Here is a 20,000-nt window from a genome sequence, read left to right on the forward strand (position 1 = left end):
TTCCAAGTTATCATAACCCCTATCTAATAATTTCACTTTGAAATTAGTTAGATTGTTTATTAATTTGATATGGTCACTTGTATTTCTAATTTGCCGTATTGCTTCACCTTTAATAAATCTTGTTATAATAAAACACCCATGCAACCACGCATCCCATATTGCTGATAGGACCCGACACAAATATCAATTTCGTGTTTCGGTAGTTAAGCTTGGGATGGTCAATTTAAGATGCATTATTTGAATATAATCAAATATGAACATTATTCATATTTATATTGATATATTTATATTTTTATTATTCTTCTTTATATCTAGTTATTATGACAGATCTACCATCATCAGGGGTCCAACTGTCAATTTAATGTTAAAGTCTTTAACTTTGATCTACTAAGCATATCTCCAATACTTTTATGTTTGCTATACGCAACTATTGGTGCTGCATTGAATATTTGTGCACAGTCTTCATCGAACTGTAATAACTGCCAGTGTTTCATTATACGTTTCTTTATTTTACGTATATATGGATTATATTTAGTTATTAAAACTAACGGAATACTTTGCTTCTCTTTAGATTTGTTTTGTTGTAATAAATCAGTACGGTCAATTGCTAAAGCATCAGTAATACTATCATCTATTTCCAAGTTATCATAACCCCTATCTAATAATTTCACTTTGAAATTAGTTAGATTGTTTATTAATTTGATATGGTCACTTGTATTTCTAATTTGCCGTATTGCTTCACCTTTAATAAATCCTCTGAATACATGCTGTGAGTGACAGCTATTTCTGTGCAGAAACAGATAAGAATTTGTTTCTTTAAAATGTATTTCGAGGTCAAGAATGCCATATGTTGTAAATCTTTGACCTTTAATTACATCAACATCCAAGAACGACATTTTATCGTTTTTGATTTCATAGGTGAACTTTAATAAGGGGTTATAATCATTTGCTAGACGAAAAAAATCTGTAATTTCATCTGATGTTCCATCATATATTATGAATCCATCGTCTCTATATCTGCCATGATAGAATATTTTGTCTTTATATTGAAATGCAGAAATAATTTCATTCATTATTTCAAACATAAGAATGTCACAGATTTCCGGTGACGGAACTGCACCAATTGCCGTACCTATTATTTGTTTGTAAATTTTCCCATCAAATTCAAATACATTGTTTTCTAAAATGATTCTCAACAAATGTATTAATACATTGACTGGCGGAGCATTGACCTTGAAGTTCGATTTGTCAAAACTGTCATATGCTCGTTCAACTGCACGCAATAATGCTTCTTGAGGTAGATTTGTAAACATCTGTGTTATATCATACGAAACTAACAGGCTGTTTGCCATAGGTTTTAATTTCTCAATGATATTAATGAACGATGTAGTATCTTTTATATATGTGGACTGATTTTGAACTATTGGTATAAGAAAATAGTCAACGTAATGACCTATAAGTTCAGTTACAGAACCACACTGTGATATAATTGGTCTGCCAGGTGGAATTATATTTAATTCATTTAATCCATCTTGTTGTATTTGTTTAAACGTCTCTATTTCAAGGCGGTGAATTTTTGGAAGAATATAAATTCTCCCTAATCGTGCATCTCTTAATTTTTGACCATTTGTTAAAAATCTAAACGATATTTTGTCGATTATGCCTTGATCGTATAATGATTTAACATACTCAATGACTTGGATTTTCAGTTCTGCCATGTTAAATGAATCTAATTGGCAGTAATGTTGAGTATTTAGTTGTCTTGTGACTTCTGTTATATAGTCTAGCCTGTCTAAAATAACACAATTTGAATTTTTATCTGCCTTTTTTATCACTATTGTTTCATCATTTTTCAAATTGCTTAGCGCTATTCTTTCGCCCTTAGTAAGATTGTTTTTTACATTTCTTTCTATTGGTAGAAAAGACAATTCAAGCTTGGTTAACTCTATATAATTTTCCAACGTATGGCACGTAGAGGCAGGTTTATATCCTGTATTGTTACGAAATGGATGAAGGTCAGTTTTTTCTTGACTGAACATATACCTACATCGTAATTTTCTAGCAAATTCATTGTAGTCTTTTAGTATAGACATTTTTGCATTTTTGCTTGATGGCGTTGGTATAAATTTCAAGCCTTTCGCCAACAGGATATATTCCTGATTTGATAATCTGCGTTTCGATAGATTAATTACATGCTTTTTGGCATGTGCAGTTCTTTGCTGCATATTGTATTTATTCCGTTCTTTTTTATTGTAGAATCGGAATTTTTGCTTTTTAGCATTTCTATTAAAACGACGTGCCATTTTTGAGTTCACATTGGGTGATTCTCTTAGCTACGTGCCTTTGTTGAGCTCACATTGGGTGGCTGAAGAATTTTTAGGTTTACACATGTTATAAACCTTGAAAGAAGATCCGCCCATTTCGACGTGGGTTGATAGGCGGGGATAAGATAGCAGTGAGAAATTGTCTGTGTTGATGATGTATAAATGAGTCACATTGTTGTGTGGAATTTTTCAAAGTAAATCATGTCATGAAGTATTTTCAAATCAAGGCTAAAAGCTTTGTCCACCGGAACAATAAATTAACACACACCGTATCCCATCAAACAGGCAATGCGGATCGTTCTCAATGCAGAAAACGATTCTCGGTAAGGTGCAGAAGGACAGCCACCCAATGTGAGCTCAACAAAGGCACGTAGCTAAGAGAATCACCCAATGTGAACTCAAAAATGGCACGTCGTTTTAATAGAAATGCTAAAAAGCAAAAATTCCGATTCTACAATAAAAAAGAACGGAATAAATACAATATGCAGCAAAGAACTGCACATGCCAAAAAGCATGTAATTAATCTATCGAAACGCAGATTATCAAATCAGGAATATATCCTGTTGGCGAAAGGCTTGAAATTTATACCAACGCCATCAAGCAAAAATGCAAAAATGTCTATACTAAAAGACTACAATGAATTTGCTAGAAAATTACGATGTAGGTATATGTTCAGTCAAGAAAAAACTGACCTTCATCCATTTCGTAACAATACAGGATATAAACCTGCCTCTACGTGCCATACGTTGGAAAATTATATAGAGTTAACCAAGCTTGAATTGTCTTTTCTACCAATAGAAAGAAATGTAAAAAACAATCTTACTAAGGGCGAAAGAATAGCGCTAAGCAATTTGAAAAATGATGAAACAATAGTGATAAAAAAGGCAGATAAAAATTCAAATTGTGTTATTTTAGACAGGCTAGACTATATAACAGAAGTCACAAGACAACTAAATACTCAACATTACTGCCAATTAGATTCATTTAACATGGCAGAACTGAAAATCCAAGTCATTGAGTATGTTAAATCATTATACGATCAAGGCATAATCGACAAAATATCGTTTAGATTTTTAACAAATGGTCAAAAATTAAGAGATGCACGATTAGGGAGAATTTATATTCTTCCAAAAATTCACCGCCTTGAAATAGAGACGTTTAAACAAATACAACAAGATGGATTAAATGAATTAAATATAATTCCACCTGGCAGACCAATTATATCACAGTGTGGTTCTGTAACTGAACTTATAGGTCATTACGTTGACTATTTTCTTATACCAATAGTTCAAAATCAGTCCACATATATAAAAGATACTACATCGTTCATTAATATCATTGAGAAATTAAAACCTATGGCAAACAGCCTGTTAGTTTCGTATGATATAACACAGATGTTTACAAATCTACCTCAAGAAGCATTATTGCGTGCAGTTGAACGAGCATATGACAGTTTTGACAAATCGAACTTCAAGGTCAATGCTCCGCCAGTCAATGTATTAATACATTTGTTGAGAATCATTTTAGAAAACAATGTATTTGAATTTGATGGGAAAATTTACAAACAAATAATAGGTACGGCAATTGGTGCAGTTCCGTCACCGGAAATCTGTGACATTCTTATGTTTGAAATAATGAATGAAATTATTTCTGCATTTCAATATAAAGACAAAATATTCTATCATGGCAGATATAGAGACGATGGATTCATAATATATGATGGAACATCAGATGAAATTACAGATTTTTTTCGTCTAGCAAATGATTATAACCCCTTATTAAAGTTCACCTATGAAATCAAAAACGATAAAATGTCGTTCTTGGATGTTGATGTAATTAAAGGTCAAAGATTTACAACATATGGCATTCTTGACCTCGAAATACATTTTAAAGAAACAAATTCTTATCTGTTTCTGCACAGAAATAGCTGTCACTCACAGCATGTATTCAGAGGATTTATTAAAGGTGAAGCAATACGGCAAATTAGAAATACAAGTGACCATATCAAATTAATAAACAATCTAACTAATTTCAAAGTGAAATTATTAGATAGGGGTTATGATAACTTGGAAATAGATGATAGTATTACTGATGCTTTAGCAATTGACCGTACTGATTTATTACAACAAAACAAATCTAAAGAGAAGCAAAGTATTCCGTTAGTTTTAATAACTAAATATAATCCATATATACGTAAAATAAAGAAACGTATAATGAAACACTGGCAGTTATTACAGTTCGATGAAGACTGTGCACAAATATTCAATGCAGCACCAATAGTTGCGTATAGCAAACATAAAAGTATTGGAGATATGCTTAGTAGATCAAAGTTAAAGACTTTAACATTAAATTGACAGTTGGACCCCTGATGATGGTAGATCTGTCATAATAACTAGATATAAAGAAGAATAATAAAAATATAAATATATCAATATAAATATGAATAATGTTCATATTTGATTATATTCAAATAATGCATCTTAAATTGACCATCCCAAGCTTAACTACCGAAACACGAAATTGATATTTGTGTCGGGTCCTATCAGCAATATGGGATGCGTGGTTGCATGGGTGTTTTATTATAACAAGATTTATTAAAGGTGAAGCAATACGGCAAATTAGAAATACAAGTGACCATATCAAATTAATAAACAATCTAACTAATTTCAAAGTGAAATTATTAGATAGGGGTTATGATAACTTGGAAATAGATGATAGTATTACTGATGCTTTAGCAATTGACCGTACTGATTTATTACAACAAAACAAATCTAAAGAGAAGCAAAGTATTCCGTTAGTTTTAATAACTAAATATAATCCATATATACGTAAAATAAAGAAACGTATAATGAAACACTGGCAGTTATTACAGTTCGATGAAGACTGTGCACAAATATTCAATGCAGCACCAATAGTTGCGTATAGCAAACATAAAAGTATTGGAGATATGCTTAGTAGATCAAAGTTAAAGACTTTAACATTAAATTGACAGTTGGACCCCTGATGATGGTAGATCTGTCATAATAACTAGATATAAAGAAGAATAATAAAAATATAAATATATCAATATAAATATGAATAATGTTCATATTTGATTATATTCAAATAATGCATCTTAAATTGACCATCCCAAGCTTAACTACCGAAACACGAAATTGATATTTGTGTCGGGTCCTATCAGCAATATGGGATGCGTGGTTGCATGGGTGTTTTATTATAACAAAATGTATTCATGGACGGCTGTCCTTCTGCACCTTACCGAGAATCGTTTTCTGCATTGAGAACGATCCGCATTGCCTGTTTGATGGGATACGGTGTGTGTTAATTTATTGTTCCGGTGGACAAAGCTTTTAGCCTTGATTTGAAAATACTTCATGACATGATTTACTTTGAAAAATTCCACACAACAATGTGACTCATTTATACATCATCAACACAGACAATTTCTCACTGCTATCTTATCCCCGCCTATCAACCCACGTCGAAATGGGCGGATCTTCTTTCAAGGTTTATAACATGTGTAAACCTAAAAATTCTTCAGCCACCCAATGTGAGCTCAACAAAGGCACGTAGCTAAGAGAATCACCCAATGTGAACTCAAAAATGGCACGTCGTTTTAATAGAAATGCTAAAAAGCAAAAATTCCGATTCTACAATAAAAAAGAACGGAATAAATACAATATGCAGCAAAGAACTGCACATGCCAAAAAGCATGTAATTAATCTATCGAAACGCAGATTATCAAATCAGGAATATATCCTGTTGGCGAAAGGCTTGAAATTTATACCAACGCCATCAAGCAAAAATGCAAAAATGTCTATACTAAAAGACTACAATGAATTTGCTAGAAAATTACGATGTAGGTATATGTTCAGTCAAGAAAAAACTGACCTTCATCCATTTCGTAACAATACAGGATATAAACCTGCCTCTACGTGCCATACGTTGGAAAATTATATAGAGTTAACCAAGCTTGAATTGTCTTTTCTACCAATAGAAAGAAATGTAAAAAACAATCTTACTAAGGGCGAAAGAATAGCGCTAAGCAATTTGAAAAATGATGAAACAATAGTGATAAAAAAGGCAGATAAAAATTCAAATTGTGTTATTTTAGACAGGCTAGACTATATAACAGAAGTCACAAGACAACTAAATACTCAACATTACTGCCAATTAGATTCATTTAACATGGCAGAACTGAAAATCCAAGTCATTGAGTATGTTAAATCATTATACGATCAAGGCATAATCGACAAAATATCGTTTAGATTTTTAACAAATGGTCAAAAATTAAGAGATGCACGATTAGGGAGAATTTATATTCTTCCAAAAATTCACCGCCTTGAAATAGAGACGTTTAAACAAATACAACAAGATGGATTAAATGAATTAAATATAATTCCACCTGGCAGACCAATTATATCACAGTGTGGTTCTGTAACTGAACTTATAGGTCATTACGTTGACTATTTTCTTATACCAATAGTTCAAAATCAGTCCACATATATAAAAGATACTACATCGTTCATTAATATCATTGAGAAATTAAAACCTATGGCAAACAGCCTGTTAGTTTCGTATGATATAACACAGATGTTTACAAATCTACCTCAAGAAGCATTATTGCGTGCAGTTGAACGAGCATATGACAGTTTTGACAAATCGAACTTCAAGGTCAATGCTCCGCCAGTCAATGTATTAATACATTTGTTGAGAATCATTTTAGAAAACAATGTATTTGAATTTGATGGGAAAATTTACAAACAAATAATAGGTACGGCAATTGGTGCAGTTCCGTCACCGGAAATCTGTGACATTCTTATGTTTGAAATAATGAATGAAATTATTTCTGCATTTCAATATAAAGACAAAATATTCTATCATGGCAGATATAGAGACGATGGATTCATAATATATGATGGAACATCAGATGAAATTACAGATTTTTTTCGTCTAGCAAATGATTATAACCCCTTATTAAAGTTCACCTATGAAATCAAAAACGATAAAATGTCGTTCTTGGATGTTGATGTAATTAAAGGTCAAAGATTTACAACATATGGCATTCTTGACCTCGAAATACATTTTAAAGAAACAAATTCTTATCTGTTTCTGCACAGAAATAGCTGTCACTCACAGCATGTATTCAGAGGATTTATTAAAGGTGAAGCAATACGGCAAATTAGAAATACAAGTGACCATATCAAATTAATAAACAATCTAACTAATTTCAAAGTGAAATTATTAGATAGGGGTTATGATAACTTGGAAATAGATGATAGTATTACTGATGCTTTAGCAATTGACCGTACTGATTTATTACAACAAAACAAATCTAAAGAGAAGCAAAGTATTCCGTTAGTTTTAATAACTAAATATAATCCATATATACGTAAAATAAAGAAACGTATAATGAAACACTGGCAGTTATTACAGTTCGATGAAGACTGTGCACAAATATTCAATGCAGCACCAATAGTTGCGTATAGCAAACATAAAAGTATTGGAGATATGCTTAGTAGATCAAAGTTAAAGACTTTAACATTAAATTGACAGTTGGACCCCTGATGATGGTAGATCTGTCATAATAACTAGATATAAAGAAGAATAATAAAAATATAAATATATCAATATAAATATGAATAATGTTCATATTTGATTATATTCAAATAATGCATCTTAAATTGACCATCCCAAGCTTAACTACCGAAACACGAAATTGATATTTGTGTCGGGTCCTATCAGCAATATGGGATGCGTGGTTGCATGGGTGTTTTATTATAACAAAATGTATTCATGGACGGCTGTCCTTCTGCACCTTACCGAGAATCGTTTTCTGCATTGAGAACGATCCGCATTGCCTGTTTGATGGGATACGGTGTGTGTTAATTTATTGTTCCGGTGGACAAAGCTTTTAGCCTTGATTTGAAAATACTTCATGACATGATTTACTTTGAAAAATTCCACACAACAATGTGACTCATTTATACATCATCAACACAGACAATTTCTCACTGCTATCTTATCCCCGCCTATCAACCCACGTCGAAATGGGCGGATCTTCTTTCAAGGTTTATAACATGTGTAAACCTAAAAATTCTTCAGCCACCCAATGTGAGCTCAACAAAGGCACGTAGCTAAGAGAATCACCCAATGTGAACTCAAAAATGGCACGTCGTTTTAATAGAAATGCTAAAAAGCAAAAATTCCGATTCTACAATAAAAAAGAACGGAATAAATACAATATGCAGCAAAGAACTGCACATGCCAAAAAGCATGTAATTAATCTATCGAAACGCAGATTATCAAATCAGGAATATATCCTGTTGGCGAAAGGCTTGAAATTTATACCAACGCCATCAAGCAAAAATGCAAAAATGTCTATACTAAAAGACTACAATGAATTTGCTAGAAAATTACGATGTAGGTATATGTTCAGTCAAGAAAAAACTGACCTTCATCCATTTCGTAACAATACAGGATATAAACCTGCCTCTACGTGCCATACGTTGGAAAATTATATAGAGTTAACCAAGCTTGAATTGTCTTTTCTACCAATAGAAAGAAATGTAAAAAACAATCTTACTAAGGGCGAAAGAATAGCGCTAAGCAATTTGAAAAATGATGAAACAATAGTGATAAAAAAGGCAGATAAAAATTCAAATTGTGTTATTTTAGACAGGCTAGACTATATAACAGAAGTCACAAGACAACTAAATACTCAACATTACTGCCAATTAGATTCATTTAACATGGCAGAACTGAAAATCCAAGTCATTGAGTATGTTAAATCATTATACGATCAAGGCATAATCGACAAAATATCGTTTAGATTTTTAACAAATGGTCAAAAATTAAGAGATGCACGATTAGGGAGAATTTATATTCTTCCAAAAATTCACCGCCTTGAAATAGAGACGTTTAAACAAATACAACAAGATGGATTAAATGAATTAAATATAATTCCACCTGGCAGACCAATTATATCACAGTGTGGTTCTGTAACTGAACTTATAGGTCATTACGTTGACTATTTTCTTATACCAATAGTTCAAAATCAGTCCACATATATAAAAGATACTACATCGTTCATTAATATCATTGAGAAATTAAAACCTATGGCAAACAGCCTGTTAGTTTCGTATGATATAACACAGATGTTTACAAATCTACCTCAAGAAGCATTATTGCGTGCAGTTGAACGAGCATATGACAGTTTTGACAAATCGAACTTCAAGGTCAATGCTCCGCCAGTCAATGTATTAATACATTTGTTGAGAATCATTTTAGAAAACAATGTATTTGAATTTGATGGGAAAATTTACAAACAAATAATAGGTACGGCAATTGGTGCAGTTCCGTCACCGGAAATCTGTGACATTCTTATGTTTGAAATAATGAATGAAATTATTTCTGCATTTCAATATAAAGACAAAATATTCTATCATGGCAGATATAGAGACGATGGATTCATAATATATGATGGAACATCAGATGAAATTACAGATTTTTTTCGTCTAGCAAATGATTATAACCCCTTATTAAAGTTCACCTATGAAATCAAAAACGATAAAATGTCGTTCTTGGATGTTGATGTAATTAAAGGTCAAAGATTTACAACATATGGCATTCTTGACCTCGAAATACATTTTAAAGAAACAAATTCTTATCTGTTTCTGCACAGAAATAGCTGTCACTCACAGCATGTATTCAGAGGATTTATTAAAGGTGAAGCAATACGGCAAATTAGAAATACAAGTGACCATATCAAATTAATAAACAATCTAACTAATTTCAAAGTGAAATTATTAGATAGGGGTTATGATAACTTGGAAATAGATGATAGTATTACTGATGCTTTAGCAATTGACCGTACTGATTTATTACAACAAAACAAATCTAAAGAGAAGCAAAGTATTCCGTTAGTTTTAATAACTAAATATAATCCATATATACGTAAAATAAAGAAACGTATAATGAAACACTGGCAGTTATTACAGTTCGATGAAGACTGTGCACAAATATTCAATGCAGCACCAATAGTTGCGTATAGCAAACATAAAAGTATTGGAGATATGCTTAGTAGATCAAAGTTAAAGACTTTAACATTAAATTGACAGTTGGACCCCTGATGATGGTAGATCTGTCATAATAACTAGATATAAAGAAGAATAATAAAAATATAAATATATCAATATAAATATGAATAATGTTCATATTTGATTATATTCAAATAATGCATCTTAAATTGACCATCCCAAGCTTAACTACCGAAACACGAAATTGATATTTGTGTCGGGTCCTATCAGCAATATGGGATGCGTGGTTGCATGGGTGTTTTATTATAACAAAATAAACATATTTTTTCGTCAACAAAAACGGAAAATGTCTATTGGTGATATAAACAAGTGTTAGTTTGATTTTGAAATTTATATATACACTGATGATTAAGGCCGAATAAAATATCATGTTTTTTCTAAAGTCACTAAAACTACAAATTAACATGAAAAGATAATACTTATTTATTTTTGTTTAACGATAGAAAAATTTGATATAAAGATAATTATCAACAAAATCAATTGCACATAAAACAATAGATATGTAAAATCATACGACGATTAGCGCGGTGAAATTATCAGTTTTCTCCTGGTAAATGTGCTTTCCTTTTTCAAAACCCAATTCAGACACAAACCTCAGTAGCTGTACCAACATTCAAAACACATGATCGTCCCTCTGCTCATTGTTATACATTAAAGTTTTTAATTGTTGTTTTTAATAACGTGAAAAGAGCTAAAGTTTAAAAAAAGATACATAGAATAAACGATCGCTCATCATTTTGCTCATAAAAAAGTATATGTTATACGATTAAAAACTTAAGACTAACGAAAAAATGTAACGTTTTATAATTAAAAAAAAAAAAAATGTTCTATTTTTTCGATGACTATATATGTGCTATGGTCTTAATATGATTTTTTTAACATATAGCAAAAAAAAATTCCATCTATACCACTGTACACGCTGTGGATGTAATTTTGTTTACACAATTCTAAAGAAAAGTTATTGATTACAAGAATGTTCAATCTGACGAATAAAAACATGCGTTTAAAATAATTAACCTACTTTTTGACATATATGTATAATCTTTATCAAACGATACTCACTTATATATATACGATCTGTAGTAATTTATATATGCATGGTCTTTATTAATTATTTATAAAATCTTTTTGTATTTCTAAATTAGGTATGATTCAGAGAATGATCCTTCTGAGGATGAATTTAACATTGATGATGTTGAATCGTCTACTCCAAGAAAACCTAGAAAACCCGGCGAAAGAAAAACTTATGATACGCTGCAGAAAAAGAAAACATCAGAAATATCCAATGAAAGAAGAAAAAAATCGACTGCTTTGCGTGGTATAAAACAACAATTTAAAAGACTTAAAGAATTGAAACACCTAAATGTGACTTTTGCGTTCGTGTGCTTCGATTTGACACAACAAAGTCAAACTATTAAGAGAGATGGGAAAGGAGCCTATTATGATAATTTGCTCAATGGTAGACCTATTGTGGATAAAAGGGACATACAAAGAAAAAAACAGAGGGATGGGTTGACGGAAACGTATTTCCCTCATGAAGAAAATTTAAGAGAAACCCAGTTCATAACACCTACAAAATTGTCGTGTGGTCCAGGAGTGTCCCGAAATATTGCCAGAGAGCAGATGGAGACACTGCAAGATGTAAACATTCAGCCAGGTCATGAGAATGACTCTTACTCACATGGTATGATTACTGTCATAGTATAATGTTATGCTGTTTATATTACTACTCTAAATTATTGCTTTCATTTTTTTTAATACACGATCTATTTTTAGAAAGTGTTGCTTCATGGAATTGTGTTTAATCAGGTATTAATGAATTCCATAAACATTTGATTTTAAGAAACGTATATACCTTCATTATCGTTTGCAAGTATTTTGCATACTTCGCCATGTTCACATATTACAGACGGAAACCTTTCATTTGACAATTATTAAGATAAGAACTCAAAACAGTATAATCAATTGCAGGACGTCCGATGGTATTACATGTATTACATGACAAGCAAATATAGAGAATCAGTTATTTTTGTATCTGCATATATAATATACCATATGACAACATGTACTAATATGGATGTATTGATTAACAATTTTATCTTAGATAAGCTGAAATAATCTGAATATTTCCATTTATTTTTTTTACTCATAGATGTAGCAACTCCAAAAAGGAAGGTCACAAGAAAGAGAATTAGGACCGTAAAAAGTAAACGTACGAACATTATTGCTGCAGTAGCTGATGATGATAGTGACAATAATGATGTTGATGTGAATAACGATTCAGCTGTTGATGCTGTTGCTTTTGATGCTTCGAAAAATAATAATGAAGATGAAGATGGAGATATCGACGACGTTGACGACGGCGCCGATGATGACGACGACGATGAGGATGATGATGATGATAATAATAGCGATGAGGATGATGATGATGATAATCATAGCGATGAGGATGATGATAATGATAGCGATGATGATGACAATAAGGATGACGACGACGACGACCACGACGACGACACCAATGATGATGATGATGCTTTAGCTGCTACTACTGATGATTTTAAATTTGACGACGACGATGACGACAGCACTGATAACGTGAATTTACCACGACTTTACAGAGTAAGTTATCTTAATTTGAATTTTTGAAATACTAAGGCTTTTCTATCTCAGAAATATATGACCTTAGCTTTATTTGGGAATCTTTTAGGTATCTTGGTCCTTAAACTTTATTTGGCCTTTCTAATTTTAAACCACCGGAGATAAATGGTCATAAATTCATAGTAGTAAAAATAATGTATAGTGGAAAAACTATTGCATATAATTATATTTTTTTTTCAATAACAAAACTATATTATAACAATACATTGAAATGATTTGATCTATTACAAAAATATCTTTTTCATACATTTTGGACATACTTCATATACACATGCATTCGATGCGGTGACCAATTTAAAGAAAAAAAGTAAAAAGAACTGGAACAAGAAAACAATACGTCACTTCGTATTATGAACCTAAATAGTTTGCCAATACAAATTAAACAAACAAAATTAAGTTAATATAACAAGTCGTTTTTACCAGAAATTTCACAGACTTGAAAAGGCATATGCATGCTAGTGGTACCTACAAAACATAGACAAGAATTGAGCATACTTCTCCATTATTATTGCAGAATAACTTATCTAATGTGAAAAATACAGATCTATCGAAAAGAGGTAAGTCTTTTAATTACAATAAATGTGCGTCCCTGAGAGAGGTATCTGAATCATTTATCTAATTTTGTCTTAAGAGAAAAAGTATGGTAAAATATAAACGACTTAAACTATTACGTCGAAGAACAGACATAACTTATGTATGTGCCTGTCCCAAGTCAGGAGCCTGTAATTCAGTGGTTGTCGTTTGTTTATGTGTTACATACTTGTTTTTCGTTCATTTTTTTACTTAAATAAGGCCGTTAGTTTTCTCGTTTGAATTGTTTTACATTGTCTTATCGGGGCCTTTTATAGCTGACTATATGCGTTTGGGCTTTGTTCATTGTTGAAGGCCGTACGGTGACCTATAATTGTTAATGTTTGTGTCATTTTTATCTTTTGTGGATAGTTGTCTCATTGGCAATCATACCACATCTCCTTTTTTTATATAACATCGGCATTCGAAAAAAAGACAAAAATGAAAATAAAATTAAAAAAATTGAAGTTGTAGAAACCATTAATTCGTCATATTACGCACTATATAGTATACTCAAAACGTAGCTGCTCAAGAAGTACTTAGTTTGATTCTTCTTTGTGTGTGGAGCAGGATCTGTTTACTCTTCCGGGCCACCTGAGAACACCCTCAGTTTTTTGTGGGGTTCGTGTTGCTTAGTCTTAAGATTTCTATGTTTTGTCGTTTGTACTATTATTTAGCTGTTTGTCTATTTCTTTGTTAGCTATGGCGTTGTCAGTTTATTTTCGATTGATGACTTTGACTGTCTCTCTGGTATCTTTCGTGCCTCTAATGTACATTTTTTAATTGTATTTTATAGCTAATGATGACAAAATGTATTTTACTGATATATGTTCGACCAAGTACGATATAATTTATTAAATCATTCATGCCTCTGACAGTTGCCATTTGTTAAAATAAAATGAACGGTCCGAATTTTCTTGCAACAGATGCGCATTTGGACAATACATGTCTCTTCAGTGATGCTCGTGGTCAAAATATTTGAAATCCAAAGCTTATATAAAAGATGGAAGAACTATAATCCAAAAGGTCCAAAAGGTATAGCCCAATCCGTGAAAGGAATCAGAGTTTTGCATGAGGGAGATACATTCCTTAATTTATAACAATTTCTAATATTTTGTTACAGCAAATTTTAATAACACAAAAAATCTGTTCATGCCAGTACTGAAGTACTGGCTACTGGGCTGTTGATACCCTCGGGGACTAATAGTCCACAAGCAGAGGCATTGACCCAGTGGTAGTAATAAAATTAACGGTACCAATTTTCTTTAAAATGTTTCTATATTAATTGTCATACTTGAAAGAAAAAAAATCTAAAGATTTTTTTTATTTATATCCCAACAGAAAAACTGAAAAAATCATTCAACGAAAGAGCCAAAAAAACAGAGCTGAATGATGCCGAATCTGATCATAGTCACGATAAAGACGGTAGCACCTCTACAGAAGGTAATTATTTCTCATACTTAACAATTCGATCATAAAAAAATGTAGTTCGTATGGTTAAAATAGGATATGTATTGAAAGCTCACTAAAGATGTCTGTAAAGCATATGTGAACTTTCTTAGTTGTAGGGGAAATCATAAATTATATTCGTCAATTTGTCTTTGCTAAACACTTGAATATGCACATTACGATGACGAAACTTTGGAAACTTCAACTTATTCATTCATTCATCATGTTCACTAGCAATTGTATTTCGGTGAATCCACTTTTTAAATTTCTGAATATAATATGAATATCTGAAAAAACTGCTTTAGGAAAATGTAAATTCATTTTCTCATTCGAAATTGATTACTTTCATTCGCTGTACGCGCCTCCAATATTGTATTGATCAAGAATATTTTTGAAAGAAACTACTTTGAAAACTTTATCATGAAGTTTGTGTAAAAAAATATTTTTGCCGTTTTTCAGAAAATACCTGTCGGTTTTGGACATATGTGGACGACGAAGATCTTGAGGCACGAAATGCTTTCCAGCCTAAAACTGGGAAAAGAAGTAGAAAGAAGACAACGGTATTAGACATTTAAATTCATGAATTCAATTTAGGTGACACCAATTGAGTGGTATCATTAAATACAATCTGAAACTCTAGAATGCTTTTGTAGTTGTTATATAGTATTTATTTTGTATATTTGTTCAATATAAGTAAAGTCGCAAACTTCATAAAAACATTTAAAGTAATTATTTATTTTATCTTTATTAAAAAGAACGTGTTTTTAAGTTATTTTGTTAATCTGATAGTCGATATAAGCTTAAAACAATAAAGACAACGGCACCTGTTTAGTTTATTCACCAACAACATTACAATGTGGATGTGGTTAATTATAATATCAATTACAGTACCAAATGTATAAATGACAAGCTGTCCTAGCAAGTTATGTAATAAAAATAAACTCAAGCATTAACAATTTAGTGGTAACAAGGTCATTATTGTTTACAAATTGCAAATTTCGGTTAATGGTTATTATTGCTGTGAATAACTTGAAACATGCGTATCCGTTTACAGTTTTTTATATGATTTCTAATGACTCTCTTAAAAGATTTTAAATACGCATCAATAACAAAATTGTTAAGTTTTAATTTTATCGACAAAGTATTTCAGTCCTTATGGTTTCTTATTAAAAATCAAGCTTCATTCAACAATAACTTGCGTATTTTTGTTAGGACAATTAGCTACTTGCATATATTAATGGAACTTAAATAAAAATCAATATTGAATTTTTAAGTTCGTACGAATTAATTGTAAAAACGGGATTATATAAAAGATTTTAATAAAAAAAAAAAAGGAAAAAAAGGAGAAAATGAATAAAAAAAAATCTTTAAATGCAACAAACAGCACAATGAGCGACAGCAAGTTTTTACTGTCATGTTTATACTTTAACCAGTCAATTAAACTTAGTTTATCTAGTAATTGAATTGAATATAAAGAAGAAAATTATTATATATATCTAATACTTTTGATTTTTTTCATTTGCCTCAAAAAATTATCTTATTTCTTACCTTAGATGTGTATTTGTATTATTTTGTGTAAATATTATTATCCTTTGCAATATGTACAAGACACATTAATCATAATTTGTACAAAATATAATATACATATGTGAAGTTGTTTTTTGTTTTGTTATTTGTTTATTTGTCACATTTAAATTTAAGAAAGATCTTTCCATAAGTATTTTTGATGCATTGTTAATAATTGTTATGCCATGTTAGACTGAATGTGCTGATTGATTTGAAATAAAGTATATTATATTTCATTATAAACAACATAGAAATTATCAAATATTTTGCATCCAAGTATGAATTATTTTAATCAGCATATATCATATAATTAAACAATATATTTACACATTGTGTTTGATCAGTATATTATACACTTTGATGGGGTTAAATACCATTAAATAAATCATTTCATGACCAGTATTTTTTTCAGTTATTTTCTATACATCCGCAGTTTTTTATTATTCTTATAATGGTATGACGTAATTGTAATCGTCGTCGTTGTCCGACGATAATAGTAAAAAGTTTCTAATTAACAACTTGACTTTGAGAGTATTTATAAATCTCCATGAAGTTGATCCACAAGGTTCCATTCTTAAAAAAGGAAAGTTGTGATTGATTCGAGGGTTTATGTGTCAGCTACTGAGGAAAAAAGAGCACACGTACAATTCCACCTGGCAGACCAATTATATCATAGTGTGGTTTCAAACCTGAACTTGTTGGTCATTACGTAGATTACTTTCTTATACCATTTGTTCAAAATCAGTCTACAGTGGAGATCATTTTTAACATCTCATTAGAACTGTCAGAATAATCTGTCATAGAACTGTCTTAAACTGTGATAGAACAGTTATATACATAGAACAGTTCTACCTTAGAACTGTTCTAAGTAGAACTATCAGAATCAGTACTAGGTAACCTGATAAAATCAGCTCTAGGTAGAACTCTGAGGATCAGTTATATGGTAGAACTGTCAGTATCAGTTTTAGGGTAAAACTATTCTTGTTAGAACTGTCTAAATCAGTTCTAGATAGAACTGACCAAATATATTCTAGGTAAGAACTGTCTAGGTGTCAGGATCACAGATCTACAAACTGACCTAGAACAGTTCTTCTGACAGATTCTGTTTGATGAGAGGTTAGAAGTTATCTTCACTGTACACACACATATATATTTATATATAGAGAGATTTTGATAGAGTCTCAATTTGAATTGACATGATTCATTTGTCATTGTGCAATTACCGAAGAAGGATATCTGTTATCCGAAATATCTAATATTTGTATATTTTATAGTTATTTAATATTTGTATATTTTAAAGTATAACATCACCATTAAATAACTATAAAATATACAAAAAATAGATATTTCGGATAACAGATATCCTTCTTCGGTAATTGCACGATGACAAATGAATCATGTCAATTCAAATTGAGACTCTATCAAAATCTTGATTTATACAATTTAAGCGAACGCTAGAACAATTTTAAAATTTCCAAACACACCGCAAATACTAAAGAAATATGCCAAAAATAAAAATAGGTATTTACGATGTGAAATGGCACAACTCTAGATTTCCAAAGGTTGTGACAGTTGAAACTGATCCACACCTAGATAGATTGAATGTTGATTGTTGCTATTTTGAGACACTAGTAGAGCCCAGGTGGTCGTGTGGTCTAGCGGGACGGCTGCAGTGCAAGCGAGTAGGTGTTACGATATCACAGTAGCATGGGTTCGGATCCCGGCGAGGGAAGAACCAAAAATTTGCTAACATTGTTGGGTTCCTGTTTAGACGAGTTGTATATTTATATATATATATATAAACGAGTCTAAATTGAAAACTACGTTCAAACCTATGATTGCGTTAGATAAAAACCGCCATTTTTATACGTGTGTATGTAAAACAAATTTTCCAAAAGACCAGAAAGTGAAAAAGTATGTTTAAACAAAACGCATTTGACTAACAGGTCGAACAACTGATGTTCTTTAACCCTGCTATTGCCAAATAAAATTGATCACAAGATGTAACAAAATGGATCTCAATATAAATTTAATTATAAACAGAAAATAATTAACTTGTGGCCACGATGTTATGCAACAAGCATAAGGTGTCAATATCATTGTGTACACCAGATCCAGATTTCAACAATAAATGATGTTAGGGATCGTCACGGTATTTGGAAGGCCATAAAACATGTAACCTCATTATTTAGATAGACTCTTGATATATATACTTAAGATACTACATCGTTTCCATCAATATCATTGGGAAAATTAAACCCATGGCAACAGATGTTTACTTATCTCGTACTCAAGAAACTTTATTTTGTGCTGTGACAGTTCAAATAAAGTCAATGTTCCACGAGTTAATGTATTTCTATATTTATTGAAATTCATTTTAGAAAATAAATTAAATAAATGTATTTGAAATTGATGGAAAAATTATAAACAAACAATGGGTGCGGCAATTGGTGCAGTTCCGTCACCTGAAATCTGTGACATATTTATGTTCGAAATAATGCATCTAGGTATTTCTGCATTTCAATATAAAGACAAAATATTCTATCATGCCATGATGGCACATATAGAGACGATCAAATGTCGTTCTTAGATGATAATGTAATCAAAGGTAAAAGATTTACAACATATGGCATTCTTTAAAGAAACAAATTCTTATCTGTTTCTGCACATAAATAGCTGTCACTCACAGCATGTATATAGACGATTTATCTAAGGTAAAGAAATACGGCAAATTAGAAACACAAGTGACCATAACAAATTAATAAACAATCGAACTTATTTTCAAATTGAAATTATAAGAAAGGGGTAATATGATAGTATTACTTTTGTCTAATTCATATCAGTCTTCACATTTAAAAGATACGTGTAGGCTACATCGTTCATTGATATCTTTGAGAAATAATACCTATGGCATATAGCCTTTTGGTTTCGTTTGGTTTCGTATGATATCACACAGATGCTTACTAATCTACATCAAGAAGTTCTATTGATTGCTGTTGAACGAGCCTATGACAGTTTCGACAAATAAAATTTAAAAGTCAATAATTGTAGGACTTAATTGATTTGAGCTTGAGCTGATGAATAATTTATAACTGTATTTTGAACTATTTTTTAACATTAAAGACGTTCTTCGCCAATCAAGTGTATTTATAAATTTGTTGAGAATCATTTTAGAAAACAATGTATTTTAATTTGATGAAAACATTTATAAACAAATAATAGGTATGGTTGGACCCCTGATGATGGCAGATCTGTCATTATAACTAGTGTCACAGAGCTATTCTAAGGCATTAGCTTTAAAAAGTAATGTTCATATATACATATTTAATATGCA

General features: G+C 31.1%; 1 protein-coding gene across 1 annotated transcript; it reads left to right on the forward strand.

The window, feature by feature from the left end:
• The first annotated feature begins 8,569 nt into the window (after positions 1–8,569).
• Positions 8,570–13,700, forward strand: LOC134727736 (serine-aspartate repeat-containing protein C-like). The gene is made up of 5 exons (XM_063592122.1): positions 8,570–9,456; positions 10,009–10,245; positions 11,569–12,107; positions 12,576–13,042; positions 13,596–13,700. The coding sequence occupies exons 1-5, from the start codon at positions 8,570–8,572 to the stop codon at positions 13,698–13,700; spliced, it is 2,235 nt and encodes a 744-aa protein (XP_063448192.1).
• The last annotated feature ends 6,300 nt before the right edge of the window (positions 13,701–20,000 follow it).

Source organism: Mytilus trossulus, chromosome 8 (genome assembly GCF_036588685.1).
Source record: "Mytilus trossulus isolate FHL-02 chromosome 8, PNRI_Mtr1.1.1.hap1, whole genome shotgun sequence".
NCBI lineage: Eukaryota > Metazoa > Mollusca > Bivalvia > Mytilida > Mytilidae > Mytilus > Mytilus trossulus.

Excerpts from the sequence above, each read along its gene's own strand:
- LOC134727736 (XM_063592122.1), top strand. The coding sequence starts at position 8,570 with ATGCAGCAAAGAACTGCACATGCCAAAAAGCATGTAATTAATCTATCG. Across the intron at positions 9,457-10,008 it reads AAACCTATGGCAAACAGCCT|AAATAGCTGTCACTCACAGC; the intron begins GTTAGTTTCGTA and ends GTTTCTGCACAG. Across the intron at positions 12,108-12,575 it reads GAATGACTCTTACTCACATG|ATGTAGCAACTCCAAAAAGG; the intron begins GTATGATTACTG and ends TTTTACTCATAG.